Genomic DNA, 24,486 nt, shown 5'->3' with positions numbered 1-24,486 from the left:
TCTATTCAGCCCCTATCACATGCAGCAGGTCAAACAGTATCACCTCCGCAGGGAGTTGTCAACCTTCAACCAGCCTGAGACTTGATAAACGACACTGGAGAACGTTCAACAAGCCATTCAGAGCACTTCACAATGCACTCCAGGGGTTTATACTCCCCATGACTCACTTGGCATTGATTGAATATAAAGAGACTCTGCAGATCCAGTGCCATATTCCTCATGCCAGATACAGATTCAAGAAACAGGCTCTTGCAGCTGCTGGTCTGAGCTTTGCGTCGTCTGACATTTATTTGCTTTCGCTCGTTTGCTGAAATGACATGTTGGCTTTGTGGAGTTTTGTGCTGTTCGTGATGTGGTAGCTTGTCGAAGTGAGCTTTGGCCCGTACGGCCTCCATAATTACATGCAGCGGGACTGTGGCGCCATTTTAAATGCCAAGCAGCCGAGGCTGGTGTTGAGCTGTCATTGTCGATGAGGTCCTTCTCTAGAGAGATCTTCTAATTCCTTGAGCGCGGCGACGTCTGCTTTCGAAGAGCAGATAGTGGCTTTCACACAGCACAGAGGTTGATGGGTCAATGAACGTTTCCAAGTTTGGCTTTAACTGTGACTCACAACTGCGGTCTATGGAAACCTCTTGTTCGAGGTAAATGACTGGTGTCATAAACCGAGAACGCTCCAAAGTGCAACTTCCATGAAAGGTGCTGCTTCCAAGAGAAAGTTTGTGCCATACTAAGTTGTAATCAAGTCTTCAGGCCATGTTTGGAACCAAAGAACAAGGCAATCAATCAGTGGAGGATGCTTTTGTCCTTTCTGTTTAATCCTGTGTTGAGTAAAATGAGGGTAAGTGTTCACGGACAGTCTACCTTCTAGCAGAACTGGCTGAGGCTGCAATTCTCCTGGGAAACCAGCCAAAAGCTTAGTGAATAGCTGGCATCTGGTAGCCATCTTATTCTGGCCAGTGCCTGAGGAAATTCCAGCCTTGAGTGGCTATGATAGCTCTTGTGCTCCGCAGCCTTATCCCCGTTTCACGTCAAACCGATGCCTGTTTTCAAAGCCAGGTCCAAATGTGCGTATTTTACCCCTTTCGATGAGACTTTTAGCTGTGTCTGTCAAACTGCAAAAACATTGACTGTGAGCAGTCCACAAACAGATGCTATTCTCTTTCTTTGACTAGTTAGATCATCTGCTTTCCCCGTGTAGAAGGGTATCACAGAGGCTTTGGGTGGGCAACTTGAAATATGCATTGGCTCACATGTTTATTTGCTTTCTGTGTCATTACCCAGGTTAAATTTACTTCTACACTTCCTTAGAGACACTGGAGCCTTGCAGAAAGGTTGACGTCTTTTGACAATGTGGATGATAACTTTTTTTCCTTTTGATCTGCAACCATAATTGTCGTAGATTTTATCCAGTCTACATAGTTTGGCAACAATTTGCCATTGAGCTAAGCCTAAAAGATTAGTTCACCAAAATATTAAAATTCTTTCATCTTTCATCATTACTTTCTTCCATAGAACTGAAAAGGGAAGACTTTGAATTAAGTACTGGTCATTCTTTTCCACACAATTACGATGAATGGGGACCAGAGCTTTCAGGCTTCAAAGAGTGCAAAAGCTCAATAAAAGTATCATATAAGTTATTCCATATGACTAACAAAGTCATACATTGTTGTACTGAGTCACAGAGAACTGGATCAGTCCAATTCAGAAATTAATCATTCAGACAGTGTTGTGTTAACTGATTTAATGATTCATTGTTGTGTTAACTGATTCAATGAAACTATCTGAAGTACAACACTTCTTTCAGGACCACCCCAGTCCTCATTCATATTCCTCAAAAATTAATCATTGTGTCCCATGGAGTAAATAAATTGGAAAAGCTTTGGAATTACATGAAAGTAAGTAAATAAGAACAAAGTTTCCATTTTTAGATGAACAGTTCCTGTAACCTACATTGACATTGGAAGTTTGTGTTAGATTTCTACAGATATAATCTATCTATCCTGAAGTCCTTGTTTTGAAAAAAAAAAAAAAAAAAAAATACTGTAGTTCTTAAATAATTAAACACAGCATTGTCAGTGTTGATATTGTGGCTTTATATATAGTCAGACACTTGCATGTGTCATTAAATTATTAACATTTTACCAAAATGAAGCTTCAAATTGAGTTACAAGGTTTTTGACCAGCGAATTTCAGACGTACATGTTTTGTCTGTCATTAGAACAGCCACATCCGAGGTGGTAAGTGCATCGCATTACGTTTTCACCAGCTTACTGGTTACAACGTTTACTGTAGGTATGCAGTCAGTCAGTTTTTTTTTATTTATTTTTTTATATATAATTTGGCCACAATCTCATGTTATTAAAGATGAAGTGCTACATGCAAGCTATTTAATTATTGGCTACGACTCGATGATAAATGCTAGAATAAAACACTCTTCTCCGCTCCTCAAATAGATAACAATGTATACAATTTCAAAAATACAATTTCTTGAGTAAAGAAGATGCTGTACTTATTTAAGGAACCACTTTATTTACCCTTCCACCGTGCAGGGGCGGAGTTATAAGGTTTGATTGACAGTTTGAGTTTGAAGATCCAATGGAGATACTAGGTGTAGTCACAAGTTTTTTTTTAAATACTTTTCATTGGTTACGTTTTTGCAAAACCCACAGAAATACGTGAAGGCTGTAAAAAAAAAATGGAGATGCAAGGTTTCTGCCCGACAGTGACGATATTCAATGAATTCTGAAAGGAAATTGATAGGCTGATTTGTGATATTCAAAGTTACGTCAGGTTGAGTTCCAGGTCCTCCAGATCCAAAAAAGTTAAAGTCATTAAGTCTTATTTGCCTTAGGCAGCAGTGCACACAACATCATTTCAGTGCTGTTCTCATGGTAACAAAAATTCCAGTATTTCTTTGTAAGACTGAAAACCACCAGTTGTTTCCCAACTAGACTTCATCTTGTACCTAGTGTTTATGTTTGGACAAAGTCCATATCTTCAGATGAAAAAACATCCCTACCCATTCTTCTTGAAATGGGCAGCCTCTCCCAGTAGACCCGGACCCCATCACCATTCTCCTAGAATATGGGCTCATATTCTGCAAGCACTGCCAGTCAATTATCTGTAAACCACACCTTTATCTGAAGGGCCCTGGGTGGTCTATATTCAAGTTACGAAGACAGAACACAAGCCCTGGTCCCCTCTGTGTCCACATCCTGGACTGTTTAGCAATCTCTGCCCATTCAAACAACAGGGAAGATTACTTGCAGCTTTATTTTCCTTGAATCCCTTGAAACTCGTCTCTTGTTGCGAAGATGTGCTTGAACCGCTCGCTCTCTTTTTCCTAAGACCTGCAGTGGCCCTGCACCGCAGGCAACTCTGGGAAAACGCATCCAATCATCTCAGACTTACAAGGACACGAGTATAGGAAATCACATTTTTTTTCAAGATTTAGCTAAATGGCTTTTCAAGAAGGGCGAGGTTAGACAACATTAGCAAGACATTAAAGAAATGTTTGTTTTTATATATTTCATTTATTTTCTTTGGCTAAACAATAAGTTTATGTTGTTTAGCTGTTCACAAGTGAATACAACAAGATTAAAGCGATAGAGCCACTTAAAGTTATTTTAGTATGAGGAATGGGTATTTTAATAATAATATAATAGGAAAAATTGGTCACACTAGATTAGGGTCCATTTTTTTTTTTTTTTACTATTTACTAGCTATTAACTACAACTTTTTTCTCAATAAACTCCTAATTACTGCTTATTAATAGTTAGTAAGGCAGTTGTTAAGTTCAGGTATTGGGTTGGATTAAGGAATGTAGAATATAGTCATGCAGAATGATATGTGCATAAGTACTAATTATCAGCCAATATCCTAGTAATATGCATGCTAACAAGCAACTAGTTAACAGTGAGAATTGGACCCTAAACTAAAGTGTTACCGAAAAATGTATTAATCCCCAACTAATATAGTGTTCTGGACACACTTGAGTTTGGGCAACACATATTCACTATTAACTATGACTTTTGCCTCAATAAACTCTTAATTTACTGCTTATTATTAATAGTTAGTAAGGTAGTGGTTAAGTTTTGGTATTGGCTAGATTAAGGGCTGTAGAATATGGTCATGCAGAATAAGGCATTAATATGTGATTTATAAATACTAATTAACATCCAATATCCTAGTATTATGCATGCTAATAAGCAACTAGTTTATAGTGAGAATTGGACCCAAACAAAAGTGTTACCAGTGTTTTATATTAATCTATCTGTATTATTTACTTTTGTAGATTAAATAAGTAATTGTGTTTACTTTTCTGGTTGGATAGCAACTTGGAATAAGGGTCATGAGAACTAAGGGAAAATTTAATGTAAAACACATGTGCCGAAAACTCAATCCGTTTTCAAGAAAAGTTTCAATTTAAATGTCCTGTGGTGTAACCATCAAGCATAAAGGAAAAAACATATTTTTTTGTCATTATCAATCAGTTTTACAGTGTCACCCCAACATATTTAACTTTATGCTCTAAAAAGGTGTATTCAATTGTTTTGAAGTGATTCCAGTCAGAATTCAAAGTCTGACCTTGTTATTTTATAAGATATAAATGTAACTTCTGCAGTTGTGATACTAATCACGGCTAATCATTGATTTAGCTGTCTTTTTAATATGCTTAAAGCATTCAAGCATACTTTAACTTTATTAAGAACAACTGTATTGGTTTTCAGTGATGCTGTTGTCAGCTTCCATCAAGCATCTGTTGCCGAAATTAGCTGGTGCCAGATCAAGTGTTAAAAGTTCAAACACATTTTATGTTCCTGTTGACCAGGCTCATTACACACAGGAGATTAACGTAAATGCCAGTTTTGTCCAGTGCACCATCAGCTCTCTCGTAGGGTTATTGTTCTCAACCGCTGCCCTTTGCAAAGGTGAGAATCTAGGGAAATGTCACTTGCACTGATTAATTATTTTGTCTGAAACGCTCACCGCTTGCATATGCATGTGGGCTAGGAAACAACTGTCAGAGAAGAATGCATGAAAACCAGGGCAAATGTGCCTCACATTCCTCACGTGAGCCTTTCCATTTGTCAGGCAGTCTGTTTTCCATTCAGGCGTGTTGGATGAGTTGGAATGTGCCAAAGAGGGAACACTGTCTATTTTCAGTCGTCCTATCTGCATTTTCCCTCGTAAAAAGACTGCATGTTACTTCATGAGTCATATTTGTGATCTGTGCTTAGACTTGCACTGCACTGCAAGGGTCCTAATGATTAGAGCTGGAAAGAAAGACAAACAACCTCAAATGAGTGAACTTGTTTAGATGTCCAAACAGAAGATGATGCAAAGTGTTTGCGTACCAAAAAGTGTGCTTGGAGTCGGCGAAGGCATTGTTCTTTTTTCGAGCAATGCCTCACACAAGGCCACAGGATGTCTTTACTTCTACGCCTTTTATAAACAATGCCTTTTCAATTTTCCATATACAAACATCGGCAATGGGCGATAAGCTTGTGAAGCAGATGGAGATACAATTGTTGCAGCTCAGCTGACATTGAAAATGATATTATATCAGAAAAGACTCACATAAGAGTCTTATCTCTTGTTATCATAGCACTTTGAGAGTTGGCCTCTATTGGCAGGCGTAGCAACCCCATGGAGCAAACGCTGGAATTCAATGGAAAGAAACATAAAATGTTGGCGAGACTTGCACATTCCTTCGCACTTTCTTGGCTGTCTTTCCTACTTTGAGGCAACTTGAGTCCCCCTAGTTCCCCCTGTCTTCCTCCACCTCTCTTTTTTTCCCTTTTGGTCCATTGTCTTTCTTGCAAAACGATTAGTAACTAAGTACTGAGGACTTCATTTGACCTTTAAGGTAAGTATTTTATGAAATCATTCTAAATGAATAGGACTTAAATAAAGACAATGCTAATGTTGGGTGGGATGATAGTATTCTGTGCATTCATGGAAATATATTAGCAAATATCTTGCTACACGGTTTTTTATTTTATTTTTATTTTTTCGTAACCACAGTATTTGCATAGTTAGTTACACAAGATGGCAAAAAAAGTACTTTCAAAATAAAAATTTGAATAAAATCAAATTGAGCTTATTTAAAGGTATTTATTAGATACAATGCAAAATGCAGTTGAACTGCTACAGCTGTTGAGCTACTGTACGTTACGTGACTTCATCCGAAGCACGCACACGGAAAGCACACAAATATTGAGTTCTCTTTCAAGTCTTGTGCTTAATCTAACAAATTCACACACAAAATATGTCAGTATGCCCGTCTTTGTGTGTATCCTAGCAAACATAGTAGGTTGAGTGAATGTAAACAGTAGAGAAAGACAACACACGTGTATTAGGTATATTAGAGCTGGGCGTTATTTCTTAAAGTGACAGTAGCCTAATATTCCTGTTGTCTGTGTTTTTAATCAAACACCAAAAGACAAGGAAATCACTCACTGCTCTTGACCGAATAGTTTTTGTAACTTTAATAATGATTCATCTTTATTTAAGTTATACAGTGAATATGATATGCAATGCTATGTCACACTTGATTACATTATTCAATTTCTGTACCTGAAAACTACTGTTAGATACCTCAAAAATCTGAAAAGCACTGTTTAATTTATTTGGATCTTTGCTCTATAGACCTTTCTCACAACTTCCGTATTTGTGACCGGAAATACGCAATCGTCGTGGTAATCTACTTCCTCCGCAGTCAAGGCAACATAAACAAATGGCGCAAGCAACTAGCAAGAGCTATTGACACGCTAATGATGTGTCATTTTAGTTAACAGTTCAGTAACAGTTAGCCTCGCTCTCTACTTACCTTGATGTTTATGGACAAATTCCTTGTGGATTTTTTTTTACCCTTTATTTTGTTTTTTCTTTTTGGTGACGGAGTTTTCCTCCACGAGTCGTCACATCAGCAAATGTAATATTTGGCAAATCCGTTAAAGGAGAACTCCGGTCAATTTTAACATTGAGCTCATTTTTTTGTACATTTGGAGTGCTGTCAATACAGAGAACAACGACAAAAATCGGTGTTGCCTACACCGAGTTATTCTATTTTTAAAATTTGCACCCTGTTGACTTCAATGGGGCAAGTACTAAACCTGCTTTTAGCCTCTTAACATCCTTGATGTGTCATTACAAGTGCACAGAAAATGTGAGTGATTCCTTCTGAGTGATCACGGGTGAATCTGACTGCAGTAGTGAAAGATATGTATAAAAATGATGTTATTTAAGCCAGCGCAAATACCTGTGTTTACATCCTGTTTTCGGTTGAAGTCCAAAGTAGTCGATTGCCGAGTTCACGCGCGTGATCATACGTAACTAAACCTATGCGCGTGAACTCGGCAATCGATTACTTTGGACTTCAACCGAAAACAGGATGTAAACTGAGGTATTTGCGCTGGCTTAAATAAAATCATTTTTATACATATCTTTCACATCTACTGCAGTCAGATTCATTCGTGTTCACTCAGAAGGAATCACTCACATTTTCTGTGCACTTGTAATGACACATCAAGGATGTTAAGAGGCTAAAAGCAGGTTTAGTACTTGCCCCATTGAAGTCAACAGGGTGCAAATTTTAAAAATAGAATAACTCGGTGTAGGCAACACCGATTTTTGTCGTTGTTCTCTGTATTGACAGCACTCCAAATGTACAAAAAAATGAGCTCAATGTTAAAATTGACCGGAGTTCTCCTTTAAGGAAGTTGTGAAGACTCTTTGATCCATTTTAAACTTGCCCGGGTTTATGTTTTTCTGGTGTGTTGACGCTTGACAGGAACTCCGCTTCCACAACAATTACGTATTTCCGGTTATTGTGAGAAAGGTCTATTGTATTTATTTGTGCTGTTGCCTGTAGTTTGATTATTTGTTCTTATTTTCTTTATTTTTATTTGGTCCTATTTATTCTGTTATTCTATTATTAGTCCCCTTTTCCCTGAACATAGCACATACCCGAGTTCAAGTGCCAGCTCGTGGTCCTTTCAACAAAAAATACTTTTGTGTGGTATGTATTTTTATGTGTATTATGTATTATCGTAACTAAGTGTAAAATTATCGTAACTAAGTGTAAACTGTGCGAAGGGAAAATGGAGAAGAATGAGTTTGGGAAAAGGTTGTTTCTCCATGCCACTGCTCCTGTTTCTTTTGTAATTTTGTCTGGCTCAATCAGACAGTGGTGGGCGGAGTTAGTGTAAATAGCCTCTGCCAACATATTTTTATATGTTGATTTAGTTTTTATGTTTATATTATTTAAGTTATATTATTATTATTTTTTTTTTTTTTTCAGTTATTTTAGTACTTCAACTTATTTTTTTTTAATCTTAGTTAGTTGCCAAGGCAACATTTAAAATTGTAATTTAAGTTGAAGTTTTCTATATGTAGGTTTTGGAACAGAGCCATAGGCTGGTGTTTGATTAGATTTGTGTAGTGAAGTGAGGTTGATTCTAATGTATGAGCAGAGTTACAGTTGCGTGTGGGTTTTCTGATGATTCATATTTTGGGAAGGTTATCCATATGTGTGTGTGTGTGTGTGTGTTTGTGTTCCAGAACCTGATAGTTGCCATGCGTTGTGGTCGTAAATTTGGACTTTTTTTTTTTTTTTTTACATGCTTGAATATGCAAACTGAACATCTGGCTGGCATATGTGCATTTGTGTGTGTATGTGTTTGTTTTGGCATTGAGTATTCAAATATGAAAACGTGTGGTTGGAAAAATTCTCCAAAGGCCATTAAATTTTCATAAATGGCAATTTTAGGAACATTTAGTACCACTGTTCAATAAGATCTTGTAATGGCACATAAACAAAATCTTTTATGAATGATTGTCATAGGATATTATTCATAGCATGTAGATACTCCATTATTATAGCAAAATTTGTATTGTGAGTGATCTTACTGGGTACTATTTTTGTCACTAGTTTTAAAATATTCATATGTTGAAAATCGAATTGTAAAAGGCTGTAATAAAAGGGTATTGTTGAATATATGTATTAGTGCTGGGCAACGATTACTGTATATATGGTATATTATTATAAATATAATAATTTCTTGTTTATATAATCTCATTATTATTATATAATAAATTCTGTATATATTATAATATAAATATTTTAGATATAAATAACACATTTGTCTTAAATATATACATGCATGTGTATTTATATATACAAAATAATTATGCACAGTGTCAGTGTGTGTATATATATATATATATATATATATATATATATATATATATATATATAATATATTAATTATTATTATTATTATTATTTAAAAACCTTTAGACCTGCCCATAATGTTGGGAAAAGTTAAAGGATGTTATGGGTCCTGAGGGTCTGTTTTTAACATGGATTAACAGCTCTGTGTTTATCTTCGCCAGATGCTCAGTCGTTCTGTTGCGTTCATACCAGCCATCCTGAACAACAACAGGCAACAGACTAAATAATATATGAGGATATGCCCCTGATATATAATTTACCACTGGCTTGTGGTCACCGTTTAGCTCTTGGTTTTTCACGCTGTGGGTTTGACATGTGGAAGGTAGAGCTCTTGTGTGGAGATGCATTTTTGTGGTTAAGGAAAAGTCGAAGCATTCCATTGGGTGGGGGTTGATGAAGCCGGAATCATAACTCTGCCCTTTCTGGCTCTGTTGCAAAGAGCCGCAGGTGCATCCACTCTGTGAGAGATACGAAAGGCAAACAGGTCTTGTGACAGGACAATTGATGGTGTGGTATGATATGATCCTGTCCAACATGCAATGTTTGTAAATCCATTTTATTTTTATAATTTCTATATATTTTTTTAATTAAGTAATAAACAACATAACATGCACAATACTATGATTACCATATTACTCTTAGTCACAATTAGTGTTTATTAGCTTTTCTCTTCTCATTTAGCCATAATTATTTTTTTCACGTAATTTACACACACACACACACACACACACACACACACACACACACACACACACACACACACACACACACACACACACACACACACACACACACACACACACACACACACACACACACACACACACACACACACACACACACACACACACACAATATTTGGAATAATTAATGGTTTGGATAGAAGTCTCTTATATTTGATCAAAAATGCTGTAAAAACAAAAGTAAAAAATTATTACAATATAACATAAATTATTTCAAATATAAACCCTTTTTGACATTTTTAAAATCTTACTTACCCCAAACTTTTGAATGGTAGTGTATCATGGTTTCCTCAGAAATATGAAGCAGCACAACTGTTTTCAACATTGATAATAATCATAAATGTTTCTCAAGCAGCAAATCAGGATATTTAAAATATTTTCTGAAGGATCATGTGACAATGAAGACTGGAGTAATGATGCTGAAAATCCAGCTTTGATCACAGGAATACATTACATTTTACTATGTATTCACATAGAAAACAGCTGTTTTAAATTGTAATATTATTTCACAATAAAATACTGTTTTTTTTTTTTTTTTCAAATAAATGCAGCTTTGGTGAAAGACTTCTTTCAAAAACATTAATCTTATATTCCGAACTTTTGAGAGGTACTGTATATTATATATTTATATAGTAATAGTATTGTGGTATAGTATTGACAGTTAATATTCTAATGTTGTTTGTTTAATTAGTTTATTCTTTTTTTCCTTTCGAAAAGTTTCAAAAAAGCTAAAATATTATCATTTCAACTGTATATTGTAATGATTAAGGCCTGATTTTAAGCAAATGCTTTGAGTTGACAGTATCTTAAAACAGACAAAACTGTATAGATTTATAAAATCATTTACCAACAACTACAACATAAACTTAACATATTGGTAATTTCTCCCAGAACATTCAGTCCACACAGTCCAGCCACTGTTATTATAATCAGACAGCCTTTAAGTGGTTTAAAGTGCGATGTCCCATTTCAGACCAACAGAAAAACACTTTACTCTTGCAAATGCTTGATGATAACATGCAGAAGGTCTTTCTGGACCGTGAAAGGAGCTGCACCTCAATGCTGAATTTGACAGTCTTTTGAGAGTGGAGAACATGGAGGCCATCCAGATAACAAACTACGTCAGATAAGAGAATGACCACTGCCGGATTTGAGATGCCCTCAGGTTTGGCACCCTAAGCTACACTTGTACAGGATTAATTGTACATTCAGCTTAACTCACATCATGAAACTTTTAAAGTGCTATTTTTATGCTAAATCCTATTTTAAAGTTTCCTAATTTTGTTTCCTTCAATATGCATCCAAGATCAAGGATTCAGCCTCTCTAAACCCCTCCTTTCTGAGAGTCTACTCTGCTCTGATTGGTCAGATGGCCCAGTCTGTTGTGATTGTTATACTCTGCTCTGATTGGTCAGATGGCCCTGCCTGTTGTGATTGTTATACTCTGCTCTGATTGGTCAGATGGCCCAGCCTGTTGTGATTGGTATACTCTGCTCTGATTGGTCAGATCGCTCAGTCTGTTGTGATTGGTTTACTCTGCTCTGATTGGTCAGATGGCCCATTCTGTTGTGATTGGTCTACTCTGCTCTGATTGGTCAGATGGCCCAGTCTGTTGTGATTGGTCTACTCTGCTCTGATTGGTCAGATGGCCCAATCTGTTGTGATTGGTCTACTCTGCTCTGATTGGTCAGATGGCCCAGTCTGTTGTGATTGGTCTACTCTGCTCTGATTGGTCAGATGGCCCATTCTGTTGTGATTGGTCTACTCTGCTTTGATTGGTCAGATGGCCCAGCCTTTTGTGATTGGTATACTCTGCTCTGATTGGTCAGATGGCCCATTCTGTTGTGATTGGTCTACTCTGCTCTGATTGGTCAAATGTCCCAGTCTGTTGTGATTGGTCTACTCTGCTCTGATTGGTCAGATGGCCCATTCTGTTGTGATTGGTCTACTCTGCTCTGATTGGTCAGATGGCCCAGTCTGTTGTGATTGGTCTACTCTGCTCTGATTGGTCAGATGGCCCAATCTGTTGTGATTGGTCTACTCTGCTCTGATTGGTCAGATGGCCCAGTCTGTTGTGATTGGTCTACTCTGCTTTGATTGGTCAGATGGCCCAGCCTGTTGTGATTGGTATACTCTGCTCTGATTGGTCAGATCGCTCAGTCTGTTGTGATTGGTCTACTCGGCTCTTATTAGTCAGATGGCCCAGTCTGCAGTGACTGGTCTTCCGTTTACAGCATGTGTCAGAAACCAAACACTCATTACCATATCTGAATTTCAGTCTTCTTCAGCACTTGTATGAGATACAAACAGTAACCATGACATAGGTTTTACCGTATCAATTTTAGCACGTGTCCTCATCCTTTGGAAGTTTCTTTTGCAGCACAGAAAACAGCATCTTCTTGACATGACAACAACATGAACCAAACTCTTTCAGTCTCAGCAACAACTACAGTGTTTGAGAGTTAAAGTAGACTATGTTCACATTCAGCCAATGAAGACCATAGGCTGGCATTATGCAAATGTGTTACAAACCTACGTAGGTATGAGCAAGAAGTAAGTTCAGAATCACTTCTTTCTTTGGGGAAACAATAATTGCAATCTTTAAAACATCACAGACTTTTTACATTCACAAACAGCTATTACACAGTGCATGAAATATATAATCTGAAAAAGCATATAGGATAATTTCAAGGCATTATAAGCCTGTGTTTTAGATTAGCAGTGAGGGAAAAACATTGCAGATTGGTGCAGTCCTGCAATAAAGTAGCATAAAACTAATGGGGACAACTTCAGCCTGTGGTTTTGAGAAGTCAAACTCTTCTGATGCACTGAGGAAAATTCATATATTCTGAATTACCAAGAGATGTCAGATACTAATGATGGCTAAACCATACTGAAATAAAAAAATCAAGGATGTTTTTACTGCTCTGTGAGTCTTAGTCTTACTTTTCCCCTCTGAATAGTGATTTACTGTGGAGGATTGTGTCGTTTTCACTAAAATATGTGTCTGTTGATTACTACTACATATAATCTTCTACAATCAGGCTACTGGGTTACTGCTGCCAAGAATGATGACAAAATCCTGAGGGTTTCTCTGACCCGTCTGCTCTCCCATGACGCTCAAGAAGTTGACAATGATAACGATAATAAGGATGAAGCCTATGGGCTAAATAGTTGGTTAAGTGTTAATTCCTGGACTAAGACATTATGACATTCAGCAAATACAGATTTATTTGAATTAAACAAGTCTTTGAATATCTAATAAATGTAATGCCACAAACTTCAGTGAATCCAGTTATTAGATCTTCTGAAGTTTATTTTATTACTATACTCTACTATATCTGTTTGAGTGCTTCACGAGTTGAGTCATTGAGTCATTTATTCAAAAGGCTGAGTCATTTGGTCATTGAATCATTCATGAAATGTGTGCTGATATTCAGTAAGAGCACTCTTGTGTGACATTGCTATCATTAATCATTTGATATAAGACTAAACCCAAGGAGGGAAAAATGGCCAGACTACGTCATGAACTGAAAGTGTGTTGTTTGGTTCTTGTAAAGCGACTGACATTCTCGATAATGCCGGCTTGCATATCATTAAAACAAACGTTAGGGATATTATCGTAGATGATACATATCGCACAACCCTGTGGTTTGCTCACATTTAGCGGAAGTAGCAGGAAAGACCCCAGATAAATTTGGTTCCATGGTTTTTACTGGGAAGCCCAGTGGTTTAACGGTGTCTTTGTTTGTTTTTCTTCTGTGGATATCAGCACACATTGTGGTTTTAGAACATCAGTTTTCCAAACTGACAGCGGTCTGATGCGTCATACATGTGCGAGCCAAGACAATGTGATTTTATTAACAAGTTAATGTTCAGTCTGAAGCCCTATCCAAATATGGTTGTGATGCCCTGAAGTAAAATAAACATGGAAGTAAAAATCTTTCACAGCGCTCATTTCAGTGTGTACTGTAACTTTCAGTAAATTGGAAATTTCAGTGTCCATTTTTTTTGTTTGTGTATTTAATTTGTTTTTAATGTACAATTTCACTGTGATTTTTCTGGCAATATGGAGCTAGATGATCTCTTTAATGTCTTTTGTATGATGTTAAATACCACATTCTCAAAGCAAGATACCTTAAATTTAAACCCAACTGTAAACTATCTGCTTCGGATTTACGTTTACTGTTATCATCACTCCAACAAAAAATCTCCAAAAAAAAATCTTTAAAAACAATCCGCATTATGTAACTTTTTTTTTTTTCAAAATGAATGTTATTATTTTAAATGTAATTAATTCATTAATTCATTAATTTACTTATTTTCCTCTCTACTTGTTTTTGCTCCCTAATTGTGTAGTTTGTTGAAATTTAAGTTTCCCAAAAATAAGTCATACGGTCATAACTTTTGTTTATCACTTCCGTTTGGAAATCATTTTCTGGCATTAATGAATTAATAAACTCCCCTGAGTCTTGTTGTGCGGTTTAGTGACCTCGGCTATTGGAATGTGAATATATTTCCTGCATTTACTTTGCTTTTCCTTTTACGCTTTAGATGCATCCGTTTGTCATAAAACAATACCTGCCAGGCAAATCCCAACCGCATACATGACAGATGTGTCCTGTCAGTTACAGTATTTGTTTAAAATGTTTACAGTCTCTGTTGACACAAGGCTCCTTTGGGCCGTTTTTCAGATAGCGGGCCCTTTTCATTTGACGTCATAACCCAGAATGTCCTCAACAGTTAGTTATTGCGAATATACTTAGCCAAATAACTTCCCAGAATTCTGCAGAACTGTTAAAACTGACCATCATCCATGTCAACACCGCTTTGCAGTGATGTTGATTCTCTGTGCTGTTTATACAGAAATATCAGATGGTCACGCACGTATTGCCATGGTGTCTTGTTTGCCTATATCAAAATTAGAGCGGTTAAATGTTATGTTGTTTCACAGCCTTGATGGTTGCTAAGCAGGTGGATGTTTTACACAGGATGATACCCATTAACTTCCCTTTGACTAACAGCCTAAACTGTTGTTTTTTTCCCCTTCCCTCACAGATGCCCGGTTTAGTGTCATGCCTTGGCGATCTAATAGTCACTGGAATCATCATCCTCTTCTCTGACCACGTCAAATCAGAGATATGGACCAATGAAGGTACGGATTGCTTTTATTTGAGCCGAAGTGCATCAGGATAGCTAGTCACATTAGCATTTGGACTTGGTTGCTGCTAGTATTTGGATTTGTATTCCTGCATATGGAATTGGTCAAAAGTCTTTGTAGCGTGTCTTCGTTTAGTCAAAGCAGGGTGAAATTATACTGTACAACTATTCCAGATAGCAAAAAGATTCATCATGTGAAAATTTAATTTTAATCCATACCAGGAACATAGCTATGGCCTTGTTCTTTAGAACAATAAACATCTTTGTTTAAAACTCCCAGTCTCCATTGCCCTACATATGAATTGCTCAATTTATGTTAGCCACTCTGGTTTGCGTGTGTGTGTGTTATGGCTGCTATTTAGCTGGCCAGAGAGGGAGAAATTTGAGAAATGTGGTGGGATTTCAAATAATATGCTTTTGCCAATATTTCCTGAAAGCCGACATTGAGCACGAGCGTTTCTTGAGCGCAGTTAAAACCCCGACCACTGGAACGACGCCACTCCCAGTGTGTGTGTCTCTGTGCGCGTGTGTGTTTGCCTTTCTTTGTTTAACTCTTGGCAGTAAATGTCTGATATAAATACTGAATTCTGACTAGGCAGAAAAGCACAGTAACATAAACACCTTGATTCCTGCTATAGAATCTCTGCTAGGCTTTTAATGATGAGGGGGAAGCAACTTTTAAGGCCCGTTTACACCAAGGACGATAACGATAAAGATATAGTTCTAAAAATCGTTCTCAATATTAAAGAGAGCAGTGTTCACACCACAGCTATAATGATATAGAGAAACGATATCGTTGGGATCACTTTCGGAATGATTTTTTTAACAGCTGTTGATGAACTATAAAACACTGACAGCCAATCAAAATCTATTCTAGTTTAAGGGCTCACACATTTAAAATGGCAGACGACATTGCGGAGAAGTTACTTGTCTTAAGACAACTTTGATTTCTTTTTTTTTATCCACTTCAAATGTTGACTACTGTAGTTATATTTATAGTTATCGTTCTTTGGTTAGGCGGCCCTTTAGACTGCAACAAATCAAATAAATAAACTTTCCCCACCACTTTATGGACATAATCTTTTTAAGGTGTTTAAGAATGATGAACGTTTCATGAAGATGACATTTGTTAATTCAATAAATGTATAAATGCAGTAAAGTGTAAGCCTGTTTATTGGTCCAAATGGGGGTTTCCAATAAGACGGATGACGGTCTCTGACGATCTCTAATTTAATTCTATTTAAGCTTTTATCTGACTCCATTTTATCACGACATCTAATTTAAGTTACATTGCCAATTGGTTATTGGTCAATTATATAATAGTTTAGCAATACATTTGATCGTTCTATTTAACTCTACTTATATTTTACCCGTATAGATTAGGAAGCTATGTCGCTCAGAGGTCCTCACGTCTTCTGTTTAAAACGCGGGTCTCACGTTCACAAGCTTATCAGTTTTGGTCACTAAAAAGAGGTAAATGCTATATATCTGAGATTGGTCGCATTCACGCATTCACAATCAAAGCTACTTTGGTGTAGCCCCCATGGAATTGCGTACACATGAATTTAACATAACGTTCGGAATAAACAGTCGGAATAAAATCAAATGTAACAATTTATTATGTCAGGTAAATGTATCATGCCAATTTCATAATCAGTTCAAAGATAATAAATACAAAACATCAAATGCTCTGGAATAAAGAGAGAAGATGCGAACCTGACATTATAAAATACATGATGCAAAGTGTTTTGCATACACTCAGCATCACGGGCTAATTTGAGTTACAAATTGCCCTGAGCCTCTTGTTGCATTTCTTTATATAGACAGAAACTTCTTTCACATGGAAGCATTTGCTAACAATGGGAATTTGCATTCAGAGTTTACACCTTTTGGGAGCAGAATGTAATTTGCCTGGAAGACACACCCTCCTCTGTGTGCGAGTAATCTCTAAACTCTTAAATTCCTTATTACCTTTTGGTTTACTTCTTTGGGGATGAGACCTTTGTACCAGTCGCACTGAGACATTTCAAATGATACCAAACGTGTAATACTGTATGATAATTATTTACATTAAACCATATAGCATCGAATAACTAACTAAAACCAAACTTATTGGACAAAAAGAACACTTGAACATACCTCAGTTAGCCTGGAAATCCAGACCTAAATCTAAAAGATTAATGGCACCAAGCATGCATTTGAAAATCTCACTGCACGCAATTGGATAACACTATGACCAATCACAACAATAAACCCCATACGCTTAGCTACCAGCGGAGCTAACTGGTAGATTATACTCTTACCGTATCCGGTCGGCAAAACAGCAAAAACGTCCTTCTTGCAAAGGAACGATTGGAGCGCCGTCTTCTGTTGCTGTTTTAGATAAAAAGCCAAGTCTAACTCGTTCATTGTAGCGGCCAAAGCCGTTTCAAACAACTGGTGTTCATCCATAGCCATCTTGCAATGTTTACTAATGACTTCGATGTCACAGCGCTGTCGTCATCTTTACCTCGCCTCTGGCCCACCTATATCAGATAACCCGATGTGATTGTTGCAGCTCAGATCGAGGGGCATATTTAATTAGCATCATTACTCGACACCAGAGTAACTCGCTGAGCAAATTCAACTTGTGCTCTCGCGAGAACTCTGGATTACCAGGGTATACCTCAGTGTGAACTACCTAAAAACCATCCTTTATTACAAAATTACAAAAAGTGTAATTGGATTTTTTTATTTAAAAAATAAATGTTTATGTTTATGACCTATTCTGCAGCCAGCCACCAGGGGGCGATCAAAATGTTTAGGCTTCACTTTTCAGTCTGTGTGCTGCGGCACACTTGGCTCCGTCAAAATTCCCATGCTATTGGCTTGTTGATAACATAATGACTTGAGATGACTTGACAGCTCTGGAATAGAACAGCTCACATGTTTCCTGCTTTCAGTTTCAGACGTCCAGTTCGGTCGACTGGGCTCCAGGGTCACCCTCACATGCGGAGGCTCACATGGCGGGTACGTACTCCAGTCTATATTAAGTTTTTGCTAGAAATCCATCAGACTCCAGAGCTAAGCTTTCCTGTAAGGAGTGATAATAGTGTGCTTAACCACCCTCTGTAGGGGCATGAGGCCAGTCCTTATAGGGTTTGGACACATTGAGGCTATTTAGAGGGGGGTGGGATGGGGGGGGGGGGGGGGGTTGATTCCCCAGCCTCAGATTTTGGCAAGCCTTGTGTTTCATATAAATGCAGTTGTTGAGAAATCATATTTCTCGCCAAAAAATATGCTATCCAAGAGAATACGGCTGCCAAAAATAAGATTTGCAAGACACACAAACGAGTAACGCGATACATAGGTCCAGTTGGCGTTGATAGCTGTGATTTGGTCGTAGGTATATCTTTGATTAAAACAGGTTTGCAAGCAAACTAGGTGAAGGTTCTTGACTGAGATGTTGACTTTGAGTTTTGTATGGGGTCGTCAGGTCTCCGGTGGAATGGCGGTTCAATGGGAACTCAGTACCGACGTGGCAAACACACGAGGGCTCGCTTGCACTACTGAACACCACACACTCGATGGAAGGAAACTACAGCTGCCATGATGAACAAGGAACTTTACTGCAGTCCATCAAACTACGCCTGGGACGTAAGTCAACTTCAGAGATACAAGAGTCCCTTGTTTCATGTTTTGACTCACAATGTGAATCATTTGATAAAATATTTGAGAAAAAGGGTTTAAATAATCTATGCTTTTAGGATTAAATCTAAATAATTTTCTGTGTCAATCAACATTCTTCTAAAAACGCTCTTGATTGAACTTAACTCGTACAGAACCCAAGACATTCCTTCCTAACCCTAACACCGTTCAACAACGTTTATCCCTCACAGCCTAATTTTCATCCATATAAAATCAAATATGGAATCTACCGCGACTAAGTTCCATTGATTATTTCATCTTTAAAAATGATGTTGGCTTACACAAATAAAAGTGTTGTAGCAACATAAACATAACAGATCCGATACACTTTGAATCATGGTCTAGACTCATTACACATTTCATCTCAGATCATATATCCAAGAAGTGCATGAAGTGCTTGAGGCCTCTAAAAGGGTGCTTCAATGGGAAAGTGGTTCTAAATTGGTGGGCTGCAACCCAAATATGGATCACAGGTCGGTGTGTGTATATACACACTGTTAAGATTTGAAGTTTATGCAGATATTTTATTTACTTAATTTATTTCCATGATCTTTACTTCAACTTTTTCCATAATTATGTTTACTTAATTAAAAAAACTTGGATGTTACATGCTACTATTTTAATTTGTGAATAGTTGTATATTGTAAATCTTTTACACTTTAACACAGCAGCATATTAGTTTTTTCTGTGGTGTTGAAATTTATATTGAAGATCATATTTGATATTGAGAATTAATGGTATTAACAACTGAAATGTTGGCACGGTGACAGCTACGACTCGTGATTGCGTGATGCCTCTGAAACAGTGCTTGTACTAGGACAAATCCTTGGAAAGCCAGGAAGTGTACTAGTAAAAACGGATGCACCCTGTGCCCCGGGAGCTGAAAAAGAAAGTGTGCAGTTCTACGCCCTTTCTGTTTAACTCAGGGCACTTCCGCTAACAGGAAGTCCCTACATCACAGCTCCACAGTTTTCTGATAGGAAGGGTGAGATTGCATGTGTGTTCATTTAGTCTACTGTACGAACCCTCATGTCCTTGAACGCAGCGCATGCGCTATAAACCGTTCTCTTGTGTCGACTGTCTGTTTGGATGTTTTGGATTGCGTCCACAGATAGAGTTTATTGCGTCTAAACTTATCCCATGAGATATTTTTGTTTTCTTCTTCTTTTTTTTAGATCCGCCTCATTTCGTCAGTGTTTCTTGCCAGATGCCGAGTCATATGAAAATCTACTGCTCCTGGGTACAAACTAAGACAACACACCTACCCACAATCTACAAAACCTCCGACAGGTGCAGTCTTATCTTGTGTTGTATAAAATTATAATATATAATAATAATAATTATTATTATTATGTTGATAATACTTATCAACATGCACCAATGCTGCACATTTCTATGTCAAAAAATACTTGTTTCTATAACAAACAAGTATTCATTACTTCAATGAGCTCATTGTTTCTGCCTTAAATTATTAAATTGTTGAAATTAAAAACATTTTTAGCTAAATGTGATTTTGTATATGTACCTTTCTGAAATGCATAACTTAGACAGTTCCCTCTGAAAACAGATCACTCTAAATTGTAATGTGGACTCATGCATTTTCTTTACTTTTTCTGTAGAGCTGCTTTGTGCACAATAACGATGTGTATTGTGAAAAGTGCTATTCAAATAAATGTGAATTGAATTAATTCTAAATATTATTTATTTAATAAGAAATGAATATACCTAATTAGCAACTTTTTCAAAGAATGTTCAACTTTACAAAGAATCCTGAAAAAAAAAATGAAGTAATTAAAATATGAAGCAGCACAACTGTTTTCAACATTGATAATAATCATAAATGTTTCATTAGTACATCAAATCATCATATCAGAATGATTTCTGAAGGATCATGTGACACTGAAGACTGGAGTAATGATGCTGAAAATGCAGCTTTGATCACAGGAATAAATTACATTTTACAATATATTCACATAGAAAACAGTTCTTTTAAATTGTAATAATATTTTACAATATTACTGTTTTTACTGTATTTTTGGATTAAATAAATGCAGCCTTTTGAGATTCACTCCCTTCACTGTTACTTCTGCTGTTTTATACAGTGTTGGAGGCCGAGGGGTCGAACCCTGCGAGCAGAAGCACATTGGTGTGACGGAGTGCACAATTACTGACCCACAGTTCTGGAGCCACTCGAAGGTCCTGGTAAACATCACCGAAATCAACCCGCTGGGATCCAACTCCACCATTTTCCAAATAGATCCTTATGAACTCTGTAAGTTTATATGCCTTCTCATTCTTAAATAAGAATCTTTTTTCTTCCTTTTGTTCTGCTCTGCATAATCAGAATTCATGTCTTTTATTATGTGGCTTCAGTAAAACCGGATCCTCCGGAGGATGTTCGAGTTCTTCCGTTGGAAGGTCAGCCCACACAGTTATTGGTCCGGTGGAGTTATCCTTCATCTTGGCCGGCTGAAAGCTTGTCATCTTTTCCCTTAACATTCCAGCTGCACTACCGGCCGATCGGCTCCAACCTCTGGTCAATGGTGAGAACCTGATACAGTGCTGACAGTGAACATCAGCACAGTAGATATAACTGTCTGACAATCCTATCATATCTTCTGTGGTTAGTCAAGTGTGTAGCAATATAATAATAATACTAATGAATGTTGTAATAATGGAATAATGAATAAATATAAATGATCATAAGCATGAACAAACACCGGTTACAGTGTTTTATTACTCTGTCCTTACTTTATCCTAAGTTAAAAGAATAATTAAACTGAATAATAACAAATCAGATATTATTTACTCTTGTGTTGTTCAAAAAGAACACACGCACACACACACACACACACACACACACACACACACACACACACACACACACACACACACACACACACACACACACACACACACACACACACACACACACACACACACACACACACACACACTCTCACACAAACACACTCTCACTCACTCTCTCTCTCTCTCTCACACACACACACACACAAACACACACACAGCTCTCATATCTCAGAGCCCCACAGTCATGGGCTGATCTTATCTGCTTTCACCAGGCAGCTTGGCCTTTCATCAGACAACCAGATGTTGGCTGTCGTTAGATCCGCGTGTGTGTGTGTGTGTGTGTGTGTGTGTGTGTGTGTGTGTGTGTGTGAGAGAGTCCTGGTAAATCCTACATTATGGGGACAAATTGCCCCCACAAAGATGGCAGTATCCTAAATCCTTGTCCTTGTGGGAAAATGCTTTGGTCCCCATGAGGAAAACATCTTATAAATCACACTAAGTGATGTTTTCTGAACATGTAAAAATGCAGGAAGTTTTGTTGTGACGGTTTAGGGGTTAGTGTAAGGCGAAAGAACATTCAATTGATCAAAAGTGACAGTAGAGACATTTATAATGTTACAAAACATTTCTATTTCTATTCTTTTGAACTTTCTATTCATCAAAAATCCTGAAAAAAAAGTATAACGGCTTCCATAAAAAAAAAGAAGCAGCACAACTGTTTTCAACATGAAGATTGAACATCATATTAGAGTGATTTCTGTAGGATCATGTGACACTGAAGACTGGAGTAATGATGCTGACAAATTCAGCTTTGATCACAGGAATAAATTACATTTATAAAACATATTTTAAACATAAAAAAAATTCAAAAATCTTACAGACTCCAACATTTTGAACAATAGTATATATACACATTTTCGTCACTAAATTCTATGATCATCATAACAGCGTCAGTGAACTCAGTGTCCTTTGTTAAGTGTACGTGTGTGTGTGTATCATCCTAAGCTGGAGACGGAGGAGAACACGAGTCTGAAGATCATGGATGCTCTGGTGGGTCACTCTCATCAGATCCGGATCCGAGCTCAGGACGCCCTGATCAACCACAGCCAGTGGAGTGAGTGGAGTCATGTGGTGGAGGCCCGGCCCTGGATCGGTCAGTCCAAACACACACGCACACACTCTCTCACACTAATATTTCTATATATATTTAATTTGTCACACCATAGGAGTGACATAGTTTCAAAATAAACTAGTCTAGTGAAATCAGCCACCCATATACTAATAAACTGTTTAACAGTTTTAGATCAATTGTCTGTAAATCTTACAGAGTTTTGAATATAATTTAAAATAACAGAATAGTGCTAGAAAAATTTAGTTATTTTCTGTAAAATTTGCTTCTTCTTTTTTTACAGTGTAACTAACTCTTGATCCACACAACCAATCTAAAACAAAATGCATGTATGAATCAAAACCATATATAACCCATCATCTGTCAAATCCTTCAGATAACTAATGCAATAATAGTGTAAATCACATAATATCACAGCTATTCATCAGGATATTAGACTGTGTTCGAAGGCAGATTTCTGATAAATCTAATAAAGGAAGATAATTATATTTAGATGTTGGCAACTCATGTTCAGCAGATCTCCTTATGAAACATGTCTTGTGGTTTGCTTTGTAGAAACTTGTGCTGAAATGGAGCGGTCTGTCTGTGTCAGCCTTACTGTACTGGAAGAAAAGTACCAACATAATATTGTTTTGCCCTCGCTGGTTGTCAGACAGTAAAAATGTGTGCTGTAGGAATATGAATGCAGATTAAATGATGAGCTTTGGATCGTCAGTGGAAAACTTACTCTGACGTTACTTTTTAGGGGAGCTGGTCATGAATAATTCAGAAGTAGTATAAATATATATAATTATATTTGTTTTGCAATTTTAGAGCCTTGGGAAGAGCCAACAACGGAACCAGATTTTAACTATCCATTTGACAATTTGTCATCTCTTGTGAGGACAACAGGCAAGTCCCCAGGTATTTGCTTTGCAGTTTCATTCTCCATATGCTTTATTTATTTATTTATTTTGTTAAAAATGCATTTTGCAACAAATAATCTTTTTGCTCAGTAACTGAGAAGTGTTGGCAGGGAATTTTATACGCATTCTCAGATTAACAAAGTATCAGATGTATTTGAGTTCTTTGCCAGATTTTTTTTTTGTTCACCCCCTAAATGTTATCCAGATGGTTTGGTCTTGTTTGTGGTGGGCGGAGTTTTCCCCATCATCTGGCCTTGACCAATCAAAGCTCCCGTAATGTGGCCGACACCAGCATGACTCATTCTGCTCTTCATTAGCTAACTGTTTCCAGGCCGTTTAATTATAACTACTCATCTAGCATGTGTACATGCTGTACAATTGCAAGAGTCATGTTTATCAGCTCAAGGCTGGAATGAAGTAAATATATTTGACCTATAAAATACTCAATACGTTTTGCTAAAAATGGCAATATAAAATAATGTAGTTTATGGTTGTAGACAGCAGTTTTAAGAAAAAAAAAAAAAATGAAATCACTTTTAAAGAAAAAGGAGAAAATCATTATTATTAGAATTATTCATATTTTTCAAATTTATTTATATTTATATATATATTTTCCTTTTTGGTATTAGTTTTGTACAAATGTTATTTGTTGATACACAGTAACATTTACAGAAAAAAATACCAGTAAATCAATAAACATCAATATTTATCTAATTTTCTTTTTCACTTTATTATTATTATTTATTTATTTTTCAATTTGTATTGTTTTGTGTGTTGTGTTTTGTTTCATTTTATGTTTTTTTGTGCTTTGTT

General features: G+C 36.9%; 1 protein-coding gene across 2 annotated transcripts in view; it reads left to right on the top strand.

The window, feature by feature from the left end:
* The window catches only part of il11ra (interleukin 11 receptor subunit alpha), a 35,617-nt gene that overhangs the window by 6,836 nt on the left and 4,295 nt on the right, over window positions 1–24,486 (top strand). Inside the window, exons 2-9 of one of the 2 annotated variants that reach the window (XM_081353555.1) lie at window positions 15,040–15,136; window positions 18,084–18,150; window positions 18,617–18,777; window positions 20,004–20,118; window positions 20,931–21,100; window positions 21,202–21,371; window positions 22,645–22,792; window positions 23,582–23,671. In XM_081353555.1, the coding sequence (XP_081209681.1) occupies window positions 15,040–15,136; window positions 18,084–18,150; window positions 18,617–18,777; window positions 20,004–20,118; window positions 20,931–21,100; window positions 21,202–21,371; window positions 22,645–22,792; window positions 23,582–23,671 (1,018 nt within the window). The remainder of the gene's footprint in view (window positions 1–15,039; window positions 15,137–18,083; window positions 18,151–18,616; window positions 18,778–20,003; window positions 20,119–20,930; window positions 21,101–21,201; window positions 21,372–22,644; window positions 22,793–23,581; window positions 23,672–24,486) is intronic. The other variant, XM_081353556.1, reaches the window with a different exon arrangement.

Source organism: Scardinius erythrophthalmus (genome assembly GCF_964197995.2).
Source record: "Scardinius erythrophthalmus genome assembly, chromosome: 23".
Taxonomy (NCBI): Eukaryota; Metazoa; Chordata; class Actinopteri; order Cypriniformes; family Leuciscidae; genus Scardinius; species Scardinius erythrophthalmus.
This window is presented reverse-complemented; position numbering and strand designations above follow the sequence as displayed.